This window comes from Bactrocera tryoni, chromosome 5 (assembly GCF_016617805.1).
Source record: "Bactrocera tryoni isolate S06 chromosome 5, CSIRO_BtryS06_freeze2, whole genome shotgun sequence".
NCBI lineage: Eukaryota > Metazoa > Arthropoda > Insecta > Diptera > Tephritidae > Bactrocera > Bactrocera tryoni.
The window spans coordinates 9209192-9230296 of NC_052503.1; the positions used below are offsets into that span (position 1 = coordinate 9209192).

At 40.0% G+C, this 21105-nt stretch overlaps 1 protein-coding gene across 6 annotated transcripts in view; it reads left to right on the forward strand.

Moving 5' to 3' along the window:
• LOC120779208 (Down syndrome cell adhesion molecule-like protein Dscam2) overlaps positions 1-21105 on the forward strand; it is a 121179-nt gene that overhangs the window by 50659 nt on the left and 49415 nt on the right. For all 6 annotated transcript variants that reach the window (XM_040111482.1, XM_040111485.1, XM_040111483.1 and 3 more), the window contains exons 6-7: positions 5532-5980; positions 9252-9396. In XM_040111482.1, the coding sequence (XP_039967416.1) occupies positions 5532-5980; positions 9252-9396 (594 nt within the window). The remainder of the gene's footprint in view (positions 1-5531; positions 5981-9251; positions 9397-21105) is intronic.

Here is a 21105-nt window from a genome sequence, read left to right on the forward strand (position 1 = left end):
TTCATTATAAATATAAAAAAATATGTTGAAGTTTATTTAGAAATACGAATAGACTTTTACGACTATCCAAAATAAATCACATGAAAAAGCAGAATGTCTGCAATTGCTACGGAAAAAATCTCTTTGTAAATTGCTGGAACACAGCTGGATCTTAATTAAGCTCATATTTGGTATAAGTGAGGTAAAAACTTAATCAGTTGATAAAGCTATTTAGAATACACTTTATATTTTCTTAGTTTACCGCCATCGGCAATGATTCTTTGGTTCATGTTCAATTGTAGCAAGTTACTGACACTCCTTTCCGTATGCATCTCAAACTCACCAGTCTGAAATGGTTTGTCCAATTTTTCACTGTGTTTGTAGCATAATTAAGAATCGGGGCTGGCAGCTGCAGGTTGGTGCGAGTTGTGCAAGCAGGCAAGAGGAGTGAGCTGTGCCATAAATGGCCGAACAAACACAAAGGCGCTGGCGCCGCAATATTAACGCCGAAAATTATGGCAGGCATTTGCCACGTCGTGATATAAAATGTATTTTCTAACAAAAGAATGCCTGGCGATAATTACTGAATGACTGGCAGAAATATTCTTCACTTGGTGTACACGTGCGATACATACACATATGTACATATATAATATATGTATATAAATATGAATTGAAAGAAATTCGACTATTCACTGCTTTTGTGTAGGGATTTAAGGCCAACGAAAATGCCAGTAATGGCTTTTAGTACGCTTCAATTTTCACGCATATGCTTTGTAGTATATACATACATATATACATATAAGTAAATATATGCTTTATATAATAAATATTTTTCGTTGATTTTTGTATTAATAAACATTTCTCAAGAAATTATTAAATTTCAGCTGTGCAACTGTATTCGTAAAACCTTCTATATCACTTCAGACTCAGTGACAAATGTGATACGAGTGAGAAATGTCCATGAATAATATGAAATAATCTTTCACCTTTGCACTGAAGAGTTCAGTATGTGAGCATATGACTTTTTCTTTGTGAAGAAAGTGGGTGGAGGTCGCAGCAAGCAAGCATTTAGTCTGAGCTTTTTATTTCGTCATTTTGGTGTCGTCGTTGCATAACTGTGTAGATACTGTTACACAGACGAGCGCATTGTGTCGCTGGCCATAATTCTGCGTTATACGGAGTAAACTTAAATGAATATAACTGTTAATATAATGTATAAGCTGAGGAACGTGTCTGACTGCAGACAATTTTTATCTAATCAGAAGACTCCGTTGTCCTAGCAACACCAGTGCATGTCTGCTTCGTGAATCATTTTTGATGGTTTTGAAACCATTTTAAGTTTCTATTTTTGAAGTTTTTCATTCAGCATTTCTGCCTTTCTTTATCCGCAACTCGTTGATGGAGGGAGACTTATCGGTCTCGCCTCACACAAGCCAAAGTGTTTGTCGTGAAATCACTCGAGCTGTTGATTTGTTAAAGTGCTTGCTTGCTGTTTTGCTTACTTGGCGTGGAATGTGCTTCTTTGTCGAAAGCATTTTAGTATTAGGACCACGGGGCGTATACGTGATGCGGCATAAATTTCATACCCAACAACGTGTGATGTGATTAAATTAAAGTCAGCTAATTTGGTGAGTTTTTTTGCTTGTTTTATTTGCACAAAATTTGAATATTTCAATTTATTTTTACAAATGTGGTGCTTTGAAAGAATTGTGTGCGCCTAAATGTATATTATTATATTGAAATTATGCTTGAACTCTGAATTCGTGGCTGTTGGTGTAAGTAAGCTAGGATATTCTTTATTAAACTGCATTTTGTCATACTTCTACAGCACTTTTTGTGTGTATTTGTTTTTGTTTTTTTAATTGGATTTTGAAAGTGTGAGCTTTTAGGCGCTGTTACTGTGCTTATGTTTCACGCAGGGAGAAAAGGTCAAACCACCTGACAACTGTTGTTCAAATAAAAATTGCAATTAATTTTGTGGAGGAAAATAAATATATTTCACATAGAAAAATTAAATATTTGAAATATTCATGACCCTTTACAAAATTTTTTCCAACCTTTAACAAAGCTTCAAACTCGCAGTTGTTAGGGTTTCATCATAACACAAACTACATTTCCATTTTCCTCATTAGTCATAACTTGATTTTCAAAATTTGTACTACAAGAGCCTTCTAATAAGCCACAATAATGTCGTCCGCAGATCTACATGAATAACGCCGCTGCTGGTTCTTGCTCACTTAACCACTTGTGCTTACACTTGCGTTTGTTTTTCCGGCAGTGATTCCCAGCCGAAATTTTCCGGATTTGCGAAGCTTCTTCTGCAGATTTCCGCGCTTTCGCTGCTGATGTCTGCCGCCTTTTACCGCTATCTTTTGCTTTTGCTGTTGCACCGTTTGCTTTGTGTTGTTGTTGTTTGTTTTCGTATGAGTGCTTCGCTTGTCAGCGTGTTTGTTTGCTTAAGCGCGCTGAAGTTCGGATGATTGCATATGTTTAGCTACGAAAATAATCAATTTGCGTCAGAAGTGTCAACGCCGCCATTTACCATTTACCATTTGCCGTGCTGTGGGCTCCGAGCGGCAAGCGCAGACACAGCTGACAGACAGTTGCTATGCACACCCTCACACACACGCATCGGGGTGTATTACTTGGTGAGCTTGTTTATTTGTGTAAGATAAATAGGAGTATTCGGCGCGATTGCCAGATTTGTCACTGCTCGCAAACGCTCCGACACTTTGCATTGCCGTTACGCGTGCATTTGTAGTGGCGCTTACCGCCCTTTACGTCTCACTTTATGACGGCGTTGCACTCTCCGCTATTTCGCTTAAAAGGCGACTTTATCGCAAGCGTTTTTACACAAGTGCGTTGAAAACTAAATGCGCTTGCTCAGTTGCATTCGCCTGTCAGCGAATTTTGTTTATGTTTAAAATGTCTGGAGCGAGCATTCGACGGAAATGTCTGGAATTCAATTTGTCAGTGACAAGTGCAACTGCAAATAAATCGCGAAGAATTTCGTGAAGACACTTATTACAACATATCATTCCTTCAAGCAGCTCATTGTGTACCCCAAAGTTCAATATTCAAACAGACATAGTTATGTGTCTGCAATGCTTTTTTCGTAATGTATTTTTGTATTTCTTTAAGACTAACGGTCGTATTTACATAAGTAACTGTAAAATGTCTCAATGAGGGACGAGCATTTTTTGAACTCATTCTTATGCAAAACCGTATAGTACTTATTAACATTTTTCTTACTAAAAATAAATAACGGGGTTTTCAATAGAGACGTTACAAAATTAGACCAATTGGCACAGCAAAAGACGTCATATTTTTTCCATCTCGCTTGACATATCTCTTCAGTAAGGTTTGCCATTTCATCATGGAGGGATATACGATCCAACAACGAATAATTAAAATTGACTACCGAAATTCGGAGTCAGTGGCCTCAACTTTAAAAGCGCTACGTATAATTTTTGGTCGTCATAATCGTCCTGTCAGATCAATAATTGAGAGGCTAGTGGAAAAATTTGAATCCGCAGGCAGAGTACAAAATGTTCCCTTGCTAGTGAGACAAAGAAGTGCCCGCAGTGTCGAGAATATTGCTGCCACTGGCGCATCAATTGAAGAAAACCCAAATCAGTCTCTCATATGTTGTTCTCAAGCCTTGGGCATCTCTGTGACGTCGCTGCGGTGAATTTTGCGAAAAAATCTTGGCCTACATCCTTACAAGATCAAATTGACGCAAGAACTGAAGCCGCTTGACCACCAGAATCGTCGTATGTTTGTGAATTGGGCTGTGTAACAACTTGAAAATGATCCAGATTTTCATCGAAAAATCATCTTCAGCGATGAGGCTCATTTCTGGCTGAATGGCTTAGTCAAAAAGCAAAATATGCGTTATTGGTCAGACAGCAATCCACACGTACTCCATGAGTCACCATTGCATCCCGAAAAAATTACGGTTTGGTGTGGTTTATGGGACGGCGGCGTCATTGGGCCGTAGATCTTCCATGATGATCAAGACCGGCACGTTACTGTGAATGGGAATCGCTACCGCTCAACGATAACCGAATAGTTTTGGATCGAATTGGATGATATGAACTTGAGCAGTATGTGGTTCCAATAGGATGGCGACACAAGCCATACAGCGAATGTCCCAATCGATTTATTGAAAACCAAGTTTGGAAAACGTGTTATCTCACGAAATGGCTCTGTCAATTGGTCGCCTCTGTCGTGCGATTTGACACCGCTAGACTATTTCCTGTAGGCTTACGGCAAGTCTATGGTCTATGCCAACAATTGATTGATGAACTTCGTCCGAATATCGAACGTGAAAATGTTGAAATTTGTTTTAGTGTTTTAAGTCCAAAATCGATTCATGGCTGAAGTGCAAACTCAAGGTGTTGCTAAACCAACTTAATCACATTTTAGCATATCTGAACTAAATCATTGAAGTTCAAGCTGATTACAAAGGCATTGAACTAAATTTTTTGTGAGCGTGCATGCATTAATAGAGCTTTATGCTTAAATATTTTGCTACTTACAATAATAATTGATTTTATATGAAGAAAAATTCATTTTTTTTTATGGCTTTTAGAGTTTATCACGCATTTTCAAAGTCCACAAGTTTGTATTTTCCATTAAAGAAGAAAGCAATTAAACGTGCGAGCATTCTTTTCACAAAGGCAAACACGCTTCTACCTATTTATGAATAAAATATGAACGCGTTGGGGTGCTTATATAGCAAAATGGGAGGGGGCCTACGGCCCAGGTCTGCACTCATTATTTGCACACAATCCAGTGTGCCAATGTGTGTGCATTTAAGCGAATGGCGTAGCGTTGTTTTCGAGCAGGCAGCGGCGGGAGAATTAATAATTCTTGATTGATGAGTACTGACAACCTTTTTGCACTTGACTGAATTTACATCAATAATAAAATACGAATACATGAAAAATGGCACACTGCGAAAAAGTTAGACGGAGAAAAGCGTGAATAAATCAAGTAAAAGTGTTGACTGCTGGTTGTAGGGTGAAGTCCCTCGAAGATATTCGCAGTGTGAAATTTGCTTTTTAGGTTTTAATAAATAAAAATAAATATAATATACAAAGAATGCCTTTTACTTGTATATTTCGAGATTTGGCAAACCCAGTGTTGCAATCTGGCGCCTGACAACTTTATCGTAAGGTTTTTCATTTTTGTTGTTAAGCTTGCTCAGAATATTTTGACATACGAGCAGTATTTGTGTTGTTTACAGTTACTTAAAATATTCAACTCAGTCAAAAAATGGAGTTTAATTAAGGGAAACTCGAAATGTATAACCCTTAATAAACGAGAATGCAAACAGTCGGCTTTCAATCAAAAGGGAGTCACTACGGGAAGTAGCCGACGGGGGCAGTATGAAATATTATCAGCTATGAAAAGCAAACGACAGAAAGTCGAATACAACACTTCATAAAATAATTTAAAAAGCATATGCAAAAAAAAAAAATATTTTCATTTACATACTATTTCTTAATAACTGATTGATTTACACGTTTCTCTCCCATTTTCAGCTGGTACACCCACAACGGTCCCGGCCCACTGCCTGTGCTTAGCGGGCCGCGCGTTCGGCTGCTCGGTCCCATACTCGCCATTGAGGCGGTGACGAGCGAGGACTCGGGTGTCTATAAGTGCACCGCCAGCAATGTGGGCGGCGAAGCGAGCGCCGAATTGCGGCTAACTGTTGCCACGCCCATTCAAGTCGAGATCTCACCGAACATACTGAGCGTACATATGGGCGGCAACGCAGAGTTTCGCTGCATTGTGACCAGCAACGGCAGTCCGGTTGGTATGCAGAATATACTTTGGTACAAAGATGGCCGACAATTGCCCTCGTCGGGCCGCATCGAGGACACACTAATGGTGACGCGCGTGAGCCGTGAAAATCGCGGCATGTACCAGTGTGTGGTGCGGCGACCTGAAGGCGACACCTTTCAGGCGACGGCGGAGTTGCAACTAGGAGGTGAGAATAAGTCAAAATATTATATTATTATATATTATTATTATGTACATATATGATATTTATTCAAAGTCGTGCAAACGGTTTTGATTAATTTTTATCGATTTCCATTGCTTTTGCGATCATATTCATCAATGGTTTTTTGTGAATATCTACACTTTGCTCCGCTCTTTCGCTGAGAGACATACATACGTGACTGTTCGTGTATTCACTAACACATACGTGTGCATGTGCATGTGTGGACTTGTAAAATTTTAATGTTATTCTCCATAATAATTGCTTTAAAATCGTCTGATTTGTGGTGAACATCATTCATGGGCGATGGAAAATAATGGATTTTCGCTTAATTTCCGGTTTGCTGTAGTTATTTTGTGCTCCGCTGCTTTCTCACACCAACCCACACAGACACAACTAAACGGAAATTACTCCATTTTGCATAGAGTAATGACCATGGAAATTATTCTCATTTCCGATTACCCAAAAACCTCAGACGGACTCTTCGCATACGAGTGTGTATGAGAAATTTGAATAACAATAAACTGCTGATAATGGAGAGCAAACTTCAAGCCCACTGCCGTACAGCAAGACATATTGATATTTGACTGGGTATTAATGGAATTGATTCTTGGTTTAATTTAATATGTGAATTTATATAATATTTGAGATATTTTTGAATTTACTGCTTGGTTTGGTAAAAAATTGGAATCACCAGAAGTTTCAAATTAATACTCAGAACTAATCAGCATGATTCAAAAACTTTATATTTCCCTTAAAAACCGGTGGAACTCTCTTTGAAACTAACAATTTGTCGGCAATTCTGTAAACATGCTAATCTGTTAGGTTTTTGATCATGATTTGACCTCACCAAGGGCAAAAGCGCTGTTTTGATGAAAATTCTGAAAATTGATCAAGCTCCCTGGTTGTCTCAGGATAGAAAAGCCGCCAACCAGATCTACCATGTTCTGATAGACGGAAGACACGTCTTCAGTGTTTTAGAAGTGTCTACGCTCTGAGATCCTAACATCGACTCGGACCACATTTTTGTTGAAGCGAAAGTATGCACCCTCCTCTGTGCGGCAAAAGGCGCACTCCCACGATCACAAAGAAGTATCGTAGTCGAGAAGCTGCAATCACAACAGAGAACAGAAATATTTTCTATTCGACTTGCATTCCTGCTCTCTAAGAGCACTCGCCAGCAACTCGGGATAAGGGAACTGTGGACGGCACCTCAAGCTCCTTATGTACAGCTGTTATGATGAGGAGTGTCAGGTCACAGTGGAGAGAAAACCTCTCAACGTTATAATTGAGCACAACATGCACGGGACGGGATAGATACCGGGAGTTGAAGAAGACACATTTGCAGACAAAAAAAGCGTGAGGCCGAAATGCGTGAGTACGAAGAGCTTGACAAGCTGACCGACAAGGGTAATGGTCGAAACTTCTACGAAAAGATGCGGCGTATTGTGTAAAAGATTAAAGCCCACCGTCAACAAACTCATTCGACTTTTTTCAGTGTGGCTTAAGGCATGGAAGATCAACAACTGACCAGATATTTACCATGCGTTAAATCTTGGAAAAGACCCGTTAAAAGAGGATCGACACACACCACCTCTCCGTCGATTTTAGAGCTGCTTTTGACAGCGCGGAAAGGATCTGCTTTCATGCTGCTATGTCTGAATTTTTTATCCCCGTAAAATTAGTACGACTGTGTATACCAACGTTGAGCAATACCAAAAGCTCCGTCAGGATCGGAAAGGACCTCAGCGAGCCGTTCGATACCAAACGAGCTTTCCGACAAGGCGACTTTCTATCGAGCGGTATCTTCAAACTACTGCTGGAGAAAATAATTAGAGCTGCAGAACTTAATCGAGCAGGTACAATCTTCTATAAGAATTTACAGCTGCCGATGAAATTGATATCATTGCCTTGAAACCCATAAAACCATTGTTGTTTCTGAATGAAATGGCAGTTCTTGAATCTCTTCAGGGCCTAACCGCTAAATTTGGAAACCTCGGAATTTTTTGGAATTTTTCAAGAGCGTATAGGGCGAGCGATGTCACTTGGGAAGATCGAGTGGCTTTAAGTATTCTGAATTTTGTAGGCTTTCAATTTAAGATCTCGACGGAAAATGCGCCAAGTCGTTCAAAAGATAAGTCTGAGTTGCTAGGAATGGCACCGAAGCGACTTTTTGCGGTCTTCGTGTTCACTCTCAGCGACGGCTGCTGTATTTTCTTCACTGCGTGCTGGACGAGGGTCTCAAGATGGGTGATGATGTTGCGAATAGTATCCTCAGTGGGTAGATTATATAGACTATAAGTTGAGCGAAGTTCGCGAAGCACATTCTTAAAAGAACATGAAATTTTGTACAAAAATTTAACGATTCAAAAACTGGTTTAGGCGTAAGACTTTCCATGCTGAAATGCCAAACAATACTGATAAAAAATAACACGACTCAGTGGTGTTCTGTCAAAAAACAAGGCCATTGAAAAAAGCATTTCTACTTAGATCACTCCTTATATCTTCATTCAGTGGTTTAATCAAGGAATAAGGAGACAATTTAAAACCACAGAAAGTCACATAGATAATATTAAATAAACCTTCCATTAGATTTAAAAACGGTATACATATTGAATGCGACTTCAAAAAATATTCAAAGTGCAAGTGTTTGTATGTACATATGTAACAAATTACATAAAAAATTAAAAAAAAATCAATTCTCTGCAAAACTTTAATACACAAAAAAGGAATATGAATGCATTTATTTTGATAAAATCAAATTTTCACAGGATGAACAAAATTTTGTTACCATTGATAACTCGATTTCGACGTTTTTTTGCCAATCAATTTCGAAAATGTATGCGCCTTCATGTTTATTCTCGTGTTTAAATTTATTGGTTATTTACGATTCGGTTTATTTGCTTTAATTTTGTGCCTTCTGAGTAAATATACCGCATACTCACACGTTCATTTATAAAAATATATGTAAATCTGTATGTGTTTGCGGACAAATAAAGCAGAGTTGAAAAGGAATAAGTTCGTTTGTGTGCTCCATTTTATGCAATTTGCCTGCGCCGCATTTTCCACTGCTGCTCTGTCATTTGCATTCACCGCATTCATTCATTTGCACTCAGTCATTCGTGCAGCCAGCCGCGCGGCCCCTCGCTTGCGCCGCTCATGCACTGGCATGGCAGTCTGTCCTTTTTCTATATGTTTGCTGAATTTTTCTATAAAACTATTTTTGATGCTTGCCTATTTTTGCGCTTTTTTGTTGTAGATGCGCCGCCAGTGCTGCTTTATAGCTTCATCGAACAAACGCTGCAGCCGGGACCGGCTGTGAGCTTGAAGTGCTCGGCAGCCGGAAATCCAACACCGCAAATTTCATGGACACTGGACGGATTTCCACTCCCATCAAACGGAAGGTAATTGAACTTGCTCAGAGATATTTAATATGTGTGAGTGAGCATGTGCGCTTTTTATATAAATCGGTTAGCAATATATTATGTAGGGAGCGAAGCATATTTGTATGTGCGAATATTTTAAGACACTGTTGCCAACATATAGCTAAGAGTATAATATATACATAAGTACATATATGCACATATATGCGCATATGAGTTTAGAAATCAAAAGAAATGCAATAGGATTATTAGCAGCCCGCCTGAAATTGAGTATGTGTATGTGCTTTTCATCTTTCAAAGGAGCCTCAGCATGTCGGCTTGTAAGAGGCGGTGTTTGGTTATTGTTTTGCTATCCAAACTCCGAGCCTGCGCTTAGTTAGATAAGTAAATAAGGATTGCACCGCGACCGGAGTTCCATTGTGCCCTTCTCCGCTTAGTTAGCCTCTTCGAGTAAATTACTTACAAAAAGAAAACAACAGCTCTGATTAAAGATAAGTTTTGCATGACCTTCTCGAGTTTTGTTATACTTTTTTTTTATAAATTTAGTGCCCATATTACTCACCTAAAACGCTACTCATTAAAAAAACACAAGGCTTTCGAATTCCTAGGGTTTATGAAATGAAAGCTCTGAAAATCAGTCACGTTTGAGACTTCTGATACTCTTTATGCAAAGCACATTTACAAATCACCTTTTGATTATAACCATAATATTTTAAATATGCTTTACTTGTAAGACAAACAAAATTTTTTGGAAACTTTTGCTGATACTGGAATTTCTTCGGAAGCTTTCACCTTTCACTTTGATGATTCCATCAAATATTTTTTGTTTATAAGAAATATTTCCAAGCCAATCAATTTTGAGATTTTACTTAAACAAAATTTTGTTGGAAGCTCTTGGTGTTACCAAAGCTTCTTCAGAAGCTTTCACCTTTCACTTTGATGATTATGACAAATAGTATTCATTTATAAGACATACAATTTTAAGATTTCACTCACACATACCAGAGCAAGCATAATAAGCTATTTAATAATAATATTTGACGCATGCTTGCCATTAAACTTCTAAAACGAATTACTTTTTAGAAGCTTTGATGAATACAAGAAATATAAGAGATATTTCGAAGAGCTAAAATTTTAAGCTTTCATTTTTTATAGGCAAACTCTGATTTAAGCGCTTGTTTGGAGCTTTAACTATTCTACGTAGAGCTTTAATCTATAGTTCATGTTTCATGAAAGGAGTATATTAAGGATGAAAAAACCATAGTGTTCTCTAAGGTGGAAAGATTTCAAGATCATTTGAGTGTGAGAATAATTTTTTGTATATGTCTTCAACGTCACTTTCAACTGGATTCATCTTAAAGTTTGCTTCTTTGAGCTAAAATCCTGTCATTAAGCATGATTTGCTACTTCTTCTCTTCGCATGAAAACACTTTCGGTCAGTAGATTTCCGTTTGTTTCCTGTGAGTGATTGATTCCCTCTATTAGTCAATGATGATCCCTCGAATTTCTGAAATTTTGGAAAATAAATATTTTTAACTCGACCATTTTCTGATGAGCCCTCGATGAATTATTTCCAATGAGCCCTTGGAAAAAAGGTGGGCCCGCGTTGTCAGGATATCCCCTTACAAAATCATCTAAAGTGAAAAAATTCTGGTTTTAGTTAAAACCTTAACTTTGATTGGACGAAGGAAAAAAGAAACCGACATTTTTGGAAGACATTAAAAAAAAATTCGCGACTTTTTTTCAAATAGTTGTAATCGAAAAAAATCCTTGTTCAAGTCTTTAAGAATTGTATCTCAAAGACCTTTGTGAAATTTCATGAAGATCGGTGGAGTTGATTTTTTGAGAAATCTTGCCAACCGACTTCAAAAATACAGTTTCGAGAAAAATACGTTTAAAGACGGCGCACTTAGCCTAATTAGCCACTAGCGAACAAATTCTCAAGGCTGTATCTCCGAAACTATTACTCGGATCAACTTGAAAATATAAGAGAATACTCTAGAAGTGTTGTAGAATTTATCACGACAATAAAAAAGGTCGATTTTCTGAAACCCGTAGACCTATGTAACCCCTTAAAAAAATATTTTGTGGCATGAAGTTTTTCCACTTAAATTACCTGCGCGAAACCGGTGCTGAGCTCGGAATTTAATACCGATCATTTCGAAAAAGCAATGCGCTTCCCACTACCCGACCCTAACCCACATCGGTGTGAAAAATACATACATACATATACATATATGTTTAATGTTGTACTTTAAACGCATGTGACTGAAACATATGTATATCCATATGTAGCTACTCACATATGAGCCGTACATGCCGGCGGTCTGTCTCTAAGTGCTCCCCCGGCATTCTTCGACATTGATATGGCAGACTCAGCAGACTATCTTCGCCAAAAACAAAAATAGACACAATACTTATGCACATACTTGGGGGCGCTCGTACAAACACCAACCACTGTGCATGTGTGTGTGCAACTTAAAGCCTTGCTATTGCTATTCTGTCTCTGCCAGCGCGACTGTTGCCGCTGATTGTTGACTCGCCGGCGCACGCTTGCGCTCTTCCACCTCCACACCCACATCTGCACTTGCAGAATGTTGCATGTGTGTGCGTGCGAAACACTGTTGCTGTCAGAATTCATTGTCTGCAGCTGCAGTCGCAATGATTTGCAACGTGCAATGTCATTACATGCTGTGCACAGCCAGCGCAGGCGAATCCAAAGCAAATACAACAATGCGCTTATAGAAGTTGCAAAAAGGACACTCCAAAGCAAAAGCAGCAATGAAAGCAGAAAACAATACACAGAAAAAACCAAATAAAAACAAAACAAAATGCTGTAAATGCAAAAAAATACTTAATCATTAAAAAGTGTTGTGGAAAAGTTATAAGCGCTTTTTATACACAAACCTCGGAAAGCCATACAAACTTGATGGAAATTGTGTATAAGGCGATACATACGAGAATATTGTAGTTTCCACACATATACATATATGTATGTATGTGTGGGGCATCGGGAGCCTCGGTGTATGCCAGCCATATTGCGCCATTCAGCGACGCCGCAAAAACTTGTTTGAAAACAAACCTGGAAAGCAGGAAACAACACCAGCACATACACAGGCTGCTTGAAAATAGTAAACAACGCGGAAAGCAACAGAGCAGCAGCAGCAGCACAACAACAACAAAAGCAATAGTAATTTAACAAACCCGTCTGCCAATAGTACACAAATCCAGCAGCGTTAAATAACAAGCGCCAGTTGGGTCTGGCGAGGGGCGCAGAGCGCGCAGCAGCGCTTGCTCCGGCTACAACAAATATTGAGTGAAGTAAAAGCAAAGAATATGGCACCAGCTGCGTTACAAATGGCAATGTGGACGGCCGTGAAGGTGATGGTGGCCGCGTCAACAACGAAAAAACAACGAACGCCGGAGCAAAAGGAAAAAGCAAATAACAACAAAACATCGAAAAATGCAGGAGAAATAATTTTAATTAAAACTTATGCGCTGGCAACTGCGAAAATAAGCAAGAAGTGTGAGCAGCATGGTAATTAAAAAACCGTAAGTAGTTACAACGCCCCCGTCTCGCTGAATATGTATGCATGGCAGCCCATTCACATTAGGGAAGCGCCTTTCGGTACTCGGTGATTGAAACGTGCACTCTGAAGCACTTTTGCGCGGAATACTAAACGGGCAGCGCGAAAACTATTCGGTTAGTATTTATCAAGCTGTGGAGACCATTGTTGATAGCTTTGAGAAGAACGAAGGCAAGTATATAATCTTGATTCTCGCATCTGCCAATAGTTCAAATCTGCGGTATATATTACGTAGTCGAAAAAGTCTTTTAGTATTTCGTCAATAGATGTCGTTGCAACCGGATATCTTCAGTGCTACCAAGCACATTGTGTCATACCATATGGTGTTGGAAAGGTGAGCTTCATTTAACGAAAAAACACAGTAAATCCGGTAAAGTTGAAAAAAAGTTACAGCTGTTGAAAAATGAGTGAAAATAATGAATAAATCCCGCTATATTTTGAAATTTTTGTATAAAAAAGGGAAGAATGTCACGCAAGCCACCAACAAAATTTGCGAAGTTTACGGACACGATATTGTATCAGTTCGTGTAGCACAACAATGGTTCGCTCGTTTTCATTCTGGAAATTTCTATGTGAAAGATCCACCTCGCTCTAGTCAACCTATCCTTGAAAAAGTCGTTGAAATTATAGAAGAGATTGACCAGGATCTCATAAACAGCCATGACATTGCTAATGAACTTAACATCTATCATTAAAAGGGTTTTGAGCCATTGAAAAAAGGGTGGCTCTAAAATGAAGCTTGATGTTTGGGTACTACATGAATTGTCTGTAGAAAATTTAATGAACTGAATTAACATCTGCGATTCTTTGCTCATACGCAATAAAATCGAAGCATTTTGAAGCGAATGGTAACAGGAGACAAAAAGTGAATCACATACGACAATAATGTGTGAAAAAGATCATAGTCCAAGCGTGGTGAAGCTCAACAAATGGTCGCAAAACCAGGATGGACGCCTTGGAAGGTTATGCTGAGTGTTTGGTGGGATTGGAAAAGAATCATCCACTATTAGCTGCTGGTCGAACGATTGATTCTACATTTTACTGTCAAAAACTGATGAGATTGAAGCAAGAAATCGAAAAAAATCAGCCAGAACTGATCAACAGAAAGAGCTTCGTCTTTGATGACTCGGCAAAAACTGGGAGAGCTTGGCTGGAATGTTTTGATGCATTCAACATACAGCCCTGACCTTAGACCATCAGACTAACATTTGTTTCGGTCAATGCAGTACTCCCTTAATGGAGTAAAGTTGGCTTCAAGAGAAGCCTGTGAAAATTATTTGTCGCAGATTTTCGCCGAGGAACCAACAAAGTTTTACGCCGATGGAATAATGTCTGTAGCGGAAAATTGGCAAAAAGTGGTCGACCAAAGTGATACATATTTGGTTCATTGAAGTTCATTATATACATACATATGTACATATAAAAAAAAAATAAGTTGATATTTGATTAGAAATACGAAAAGACTTTTTTGACCACCCAATACATAAGGGGTTGAGGATGTTGCCTTTACCATTCAAGTTTAAAATTTTTCTTTAAATCATTGAACCTGCCACTGGAGAATGGTTTATATTTAATACAAACGGTTGCTCGAACTTTGAATTAATTGAACCCTAACGAATTGGATTCAATAACAATAATAGCTTCCGAAGTTATTGGCATCAAATTGAATTAATTTCTTTTCTTATAAATGTTTTACTTACTGAGTGGCTGTGTACTGTCAGTAACACCGATTTCAAATATGCTCCGCTCTAATGTTGCTCTAAACTTGTGATATGTTCCTCTGATACAATACAATCTGTGTATGCAAACATGAGCACACATACCATCACTCGTACATGGCATGCATATTAGTTGTTGCCATTGCTGTGAACCGCTGTTGCCAGGAGCTGTCAGCTGCCAGCCTTTTATGGCGTTGTACAGATTTTTTATTCGCTTTCACGGTTTAGCATCCCCCACGCCGCCGCGTATGAAAGTAATAAAGCGAAGTTCCCGCAATGCACAAAGTGGCGCCTGCCCTTTATGAGCATCACCTAAGCCATCAATCGGTTTAATTATACTGCATGCGCGGCTTCGCTGTAATTCCTTAAGTATAAAAATGTGCGAGCGCAAGTAATGCGCCAGTGGATTTAATAAAATATTTATGCGCCTCCAATCAATTTGCCAACAAGCATTTAGGTGCATTCGTGGTTGCCGAGTTCATTGCATTATCAATTGTCCGTGCCCGGCGAGGCCCACTAACGCTGCTATTTGCCTTGGAATTCTAAAGTATTAACGCGCCACACGGCTGCCACCGACTAAATCCGTTACCTGCGCTGCTTGGCAGCCAGTGTGTTAATTATGTGCGCTAACTGTTCCGGCCCATGGCCCACGGCCGACTATTTCTATATTTGCCTTCCCGTGGCCTCTCGCCGTCAATAATGTTGCCCGGCATGCATTCATTCATGCGGCCTTTCATTTATTCATTCGGTTCTCTCGCACATAATGCAGACTTATAGGCGGTTTTGGGTGTGCGTGTCGGCGCTGAAAAGAGAAGAATAGGCTGCATAAATGAATAAGCAAATATGTGGGTGTATTAGGTGAATAAGCGGTGAATGAAGCTGTAGCCGTCATGGTATGGTCAGAATAATTAAAATGAAGCACACGCATACATATATGGCCTGGAAGATATGTATGTATATAAGCAAATTGCCAACTATTCCGGTAAGTTGCGTTTATATTGTGTAAATGAAATAATTCTAGTATGATATTTGCTTTGCCAACTAAGCAAGGCTTTCTCCTGATCGATCCGTTTTCGCCAAAATTGATGTTTAATGAGTCTCAATCATTGAGTAAGCTAGTTATAAGAACATCCAGTCCACAACATAAAATAATGCTCTTTCTAGGAATAATCTATCGTGACGCCATGCCTGGGTTACCGAAGCGAGAGGCGTTGTGCCAGTGCTATCTCTTTCGTACGTGAAGAAACTTTCAATTTGTAGCTTTACTTTGCTAGGTGGCGTGGAAAAGTTTGCTCCGTTATAGTCTTTTAATAATAAGTTAACTATTAAGCAACTTGACTCCAGGAATTTCACTACTACTCGTTCAACTAGTTTACAACTTCTCACAGTTCTTGTTTTTCTATTCACATGAAATGAAATCGCGGCCATTTTTATTTATGCTGAAGGATTTCTATTTTGCAACTTATGCAATTACACAGCCGTTAGCTCGAAACGACTTGCGAAAGCTGTCGAATGGTAAGGATGAGACAGTAGCGTAGCTCCCAGCCGTCGGCGCGTTGAGATATTTGCCTTTGTTGATGAATGCAGCATTAATATCTTTGCAAAAGCATTCACAAATTAATTTTTTACACTTTACTGCACTATATAGTAGCACACTTATAATAGCTTACGGGACGTCCTTTATTAGGTCATCGGTTCATCTTCCGAAGCTAAAATAACGGAGCCTCAACTTTGGGGATTATTTTCCCCTCGGCCATGCTTTGACCACAGAAAAACGGCTTGTCCAAAGTAACCCATTGCATCTGCAGAAGGCTAGACATCCCCAGTGGTCGCCTAAGTTTCGCCAACCTAGGCATATGCTCTCCGTTCCACTGCGATTTCACTGAGAGTTTTCAGGTACAAATGCTCTGCCAACATCATTATTAAGATCCCTGTCCACCATCCACAAACATTTACGAGAAAGCAGATCATGCCTGCCATAGTCGTCATCAAAAGGGGGGTCTCTCGTCCGAAGCTGTTGATTCCTTTTCATTGGGCGATGGGTCCCAAACCCAGCACACAACCCTGGAGAGGGATGGTTCGCCTTCTACTTTAGTTCGCCTTCAGTTGGATATTCGTTGGCTACCCAGAGGATACTTGGTCTAAGACTGGACGTCGCGAGCTGCTTTAGAGCCATGTGTAGAAAAATCATTTCTGGCCACGCCCAAGTGAATGGCACTCAGACAACTTTCCTCTCTTGAACTTCTATACATGACTCCATCGTCCTTACTCGGCTATAACAGCGTAAACGGTGTCTATGCCTATAAAGAAGAAGCAGATCATGCATGCTTATGCACAAGGAAATTTATATCGATCATTACTTTAACCACCCTTCCGACCTTTTGTTATATCTACGGTGCTTTAATTATTACCTAAGTGACTTTTGGTGCGGTGTTGTCCTTACCTTAACACATTTATACCCTACTACTTTCTCATTTTCCACACACACACACACTACTGCATTCGCACACACATTCAGTTCTGTGTATTGTTCTTAAATACAGCCGACATTAGCTGGGCTTTAAAGAGGCTTACGGTAGGCCTTCGAATGGAGCAGTTGTCAGAAGTTCCGACAATAAACACAATAATATTACAACAACTTCAGTGCCTCCATCAGCACTCTCATCATCGTAATAACATCATAATGTTCTGCATCAGCGCACCACTTGAGCATTGCTTGATTACTCAACTCTGGACGGACCGCACCCACCACACACACATTCGCCTTTTACATTGGACGCTGCTCGTTCACTGCATTTTATTTCATTTTGCAGTTGGAAATTTCGCGTGCCGTAGCGCTCGTTCGCACGGTTGCTTCGGAGCCCCGCTCGATTCGTGCCGGTACTGTGCTCAGCCATCTGCAGGCGCCTTCAAAGGAATCATTAAATTGATGATTGTTTTGCTTCTTCAGCTTTTTAGCCAGTTTTCTGATTCCGTTGTTCCGGCATTCCTCCACACCCACCACGCACTTCATTTTTCTATTGAAACTTTTGATATTCTGTTTTAACTACCGTTAAACACTTAGCGGTTGTTTGCATCGCAGCTTCTCGCTCATGTCGCTTAGTAAGTCCTTCGCCGTTTCCCGCTATATACGTATACATTCGTATATAAGTATTATGTATATACATATATGTATTGTGAGTGTATGCGTGTACGACTACTTCTATCGCTCTATTTCTCCTTTGGCTGCTTGATAATGTTACCGATGCAATGAAGTGCTTGCGTTGAGTTGCGTTAATTCTCGGTGCTTCCGCTCTCGTCTCCTCGACCATTCAGCGTACTTTGCTCGTTAACGCTATTCTTGGCCGCAACTGGAGTAGCTGACTGTGGATAAAAGCGAAAAGGAAGAATTGTACGATTGAGCATTTCTGAGCGCTTTATTCCGATTTTTAATTTCTGCTTCCTGCCTCGTCTGGCGCAATTCGCCCTCAGAACTCTCGCAGCCCAACATTATATTAACTTTTGCTGGAAATTGAAATTTCCATTTATTTCATAGCTGCTGGCCGCCTGCTGCGATCTTAAACCACTTTCATGCTTTATGATAGTTCTCAGCGCTGTTGTATTTAGAACCGTTGGTTTGACTGCACAAGTTGACTTTCGGTGTTTGCTTGGGTTGAGAACGACACTTTCTTAATCGTTTTCTTAACAACGAGGTAACGGCAGAATATCGTCCGACCGATCTTGATTCGCTACTGCTCTGCTCGCTGTCTTCGAAAGTAACAAAAAACCGCATTAAATTGGCATAAGCGCTTTCCATTCTCTCTTTGGCTCTCACATGCCTAATGTATGTTCTATTCGCCACCCTCAAGCTAAATAATCAAAAAAGAATCAACACTTTCGAATCTCAATTTTCATAGACAAGACACAGTTTCACCGATTTCGTAAACGTGTCAGAAAAATACACTTGCTCAAAAGCTGTCGCTTAAAAACCGAACAATTCGAGGTGTTTATCACATGCAATTTAATTAGAGCAGCCATTTGCATATGTTGTGCGACAAATTCTGAGAAAACTTTCAGCTATGAACGCTTGCAGATTTAATTACATGAAATCGTTGGTGAAAAGTTTTGTGTTCGGCAATTGAATCAACGTTTTTAGTGACCAACAAACTCGGAAAATGCTAAAAGTTGCATGCTCTTGCGTAAGGATGCATTTGCCTGCTCACACACTAGCGCACATGCTTCCACTTGCAGCCACAGACCAGCCCCCATATGCATCCCTCCACATACACACACTCATATATAAATATGTATGATTGTGCGTTTAAGTGAGGCACACTCTGCCCTCCACCGTCATAAAGTGTGGCTGCGAGTATGTGCGTGTCTGCAAATGAATAGGTGGAGCGTAAGTGGCAAAACGACAGTCATTCACCAAACTAATTCACTTTGCTGTGAACACATAATTGAGCTATCAGCCGAAAGTGGCAAAAGTTTCAACTTGTGGGTGGCCGGGCCGCACTTGCCGCCCACTTAACTACATTGTTTCCATGTTTGTGCATTTCAGCATTTGCGTTTCGATACTCGTACTACTTATGGATTCATAAATGAATATAAGGCTGCTAAGGGGCAACTTTTTTCCGTATCTCTTGAAGAAAGTGGAAATCGTTTGAAGAATTTCTCATGCATCCACTTTTCAATTTATCCTTAAACGACGATCAATGGTGATCAGTTTGAGTATGAACGTAGTGGTCTAGTGGTTCAGTTCACTATGCTTGCTCGGACTGGCATCCTTCCAACGAACGTCTCACTGAAAACCGTCATTGAAAAGCGTTTCTACTCCTATACATCTATTGATCACGTTTGAAGAAACGGTACTAAAATACCAGGTTTGTACGGAAAGTAATAGCACTGATTGCCTTCCACCGCGACTGCACTTCGGAACGAACGAGGGGCTGGTCAGTTGTATCCAAGCACCTGGAGAGGCAGGACAAATATTTTCGCGCGACGTGTTTCTGTGAGTGGTACAAGCCGAAAATACAGCGTTCGTTAAAGCAGAGGTACGCGATTAAATTCTGTGTGAAACTCGGTAAATATGCGACAGAGACGTTTGATATGATCAAGCTGGCCTACCCATATGTTGCTTTAGCAAGAAGTGGTGTGTTTCGGTAGCACCAGGCCTTTTTGAAGGGCTGGGAAGAGATCGCTGACGAATGAGCAAATTAAAAATGAAAACGATGTTCATTTTTGACATCAAGGGCATCGTCCACAATGAATTTGTTCCTCCTCGAGAAACCTACCAACGACAAGTTTTACGTGGAAGTTCTCAAGAGATTGGTCAATCGGGCCCGACAAGACATCGCAGCCGGTTGGAAGTTGCACCACGACGACATCCAAGTTCACACTGCCTTTATTGTGAACAGCTACCTAACTAAGGCCGGCATCCCACGCTTCCGGAGCCGCCCAAGAGCTTAGATGTGGCTCTCCCTGAATTTTTGTTTGTTTCCTTGCCTGGAAAGGCCGATGAAAGCCAACTATTTTAAGACGACTGAGAGGATCCAAGCATCACGCACCTTGGCTCTTAAGGCTATTCCGGAGAATGCCTTCCGTGACGCCATCAATGCTTGGAAATCGCGCTGGCAGCGTTGCATCGACGCAGAAGGGGCTTATTTTGAAAGGTTTTAAGGAACTGTAACGATTGGTTCAATAAATTTTTTTAAATTGACTCAATTCTATTACTTTCCAGACAAACTCTGTATATCACAGATGACTTTATAAAAAGCAGTTTGCTTTACACTATTCATCTAACCACGAAAACGTTTGATCATCAAATGAATCATCCCCGAGCGGGCAGAGGGTAGAATTTGCCCGCGGTAAGGTACATATGTCTGTCGTAAGAGGCGACTAAAATCCAATATGCAAAATATGCAATATGTCTGTTTTTGGTCTTGCCTCGAAATTTCACGGCGAGCAGTTAGCCCTTGGAGTTCGCTCCAATCTGCTGATTGGGTTTAGTTCTTTGGGGACATTCGTGGTGGCTGTGATTTAAACCTAAACTTAGGTAGAATTGAAAATTCAAAACAGTGTGGATTCGCACTGCGACCGAGTGCCGGACCCACAGCACGGCAGAAGCTTTGGATCGGCCTCGAAGTCGACCAAGGTGGAAAAGGTGTTCCTTCCAACCGACCAATCGAAATCAAATAATATGTTCACAAGACATGTAATATGTGGAGCGCTGATCAGCGCATTGTTTTGATCTATCTTTGGAAATGGAATATCAAGTGCTGGAATAAAAACCCATTCCACTTTTGACTTTTGTAAATATCTACTTTTTGACGTTTGATAATGCACATTTTACTTACTTTTCGGTGTTAAAAGCAAAAGTTCGTAATTAAATTGCTGAATTTTCTCACCAAACTTTCAAGTCTAAAGAAACTGAATATTTTTTCTTT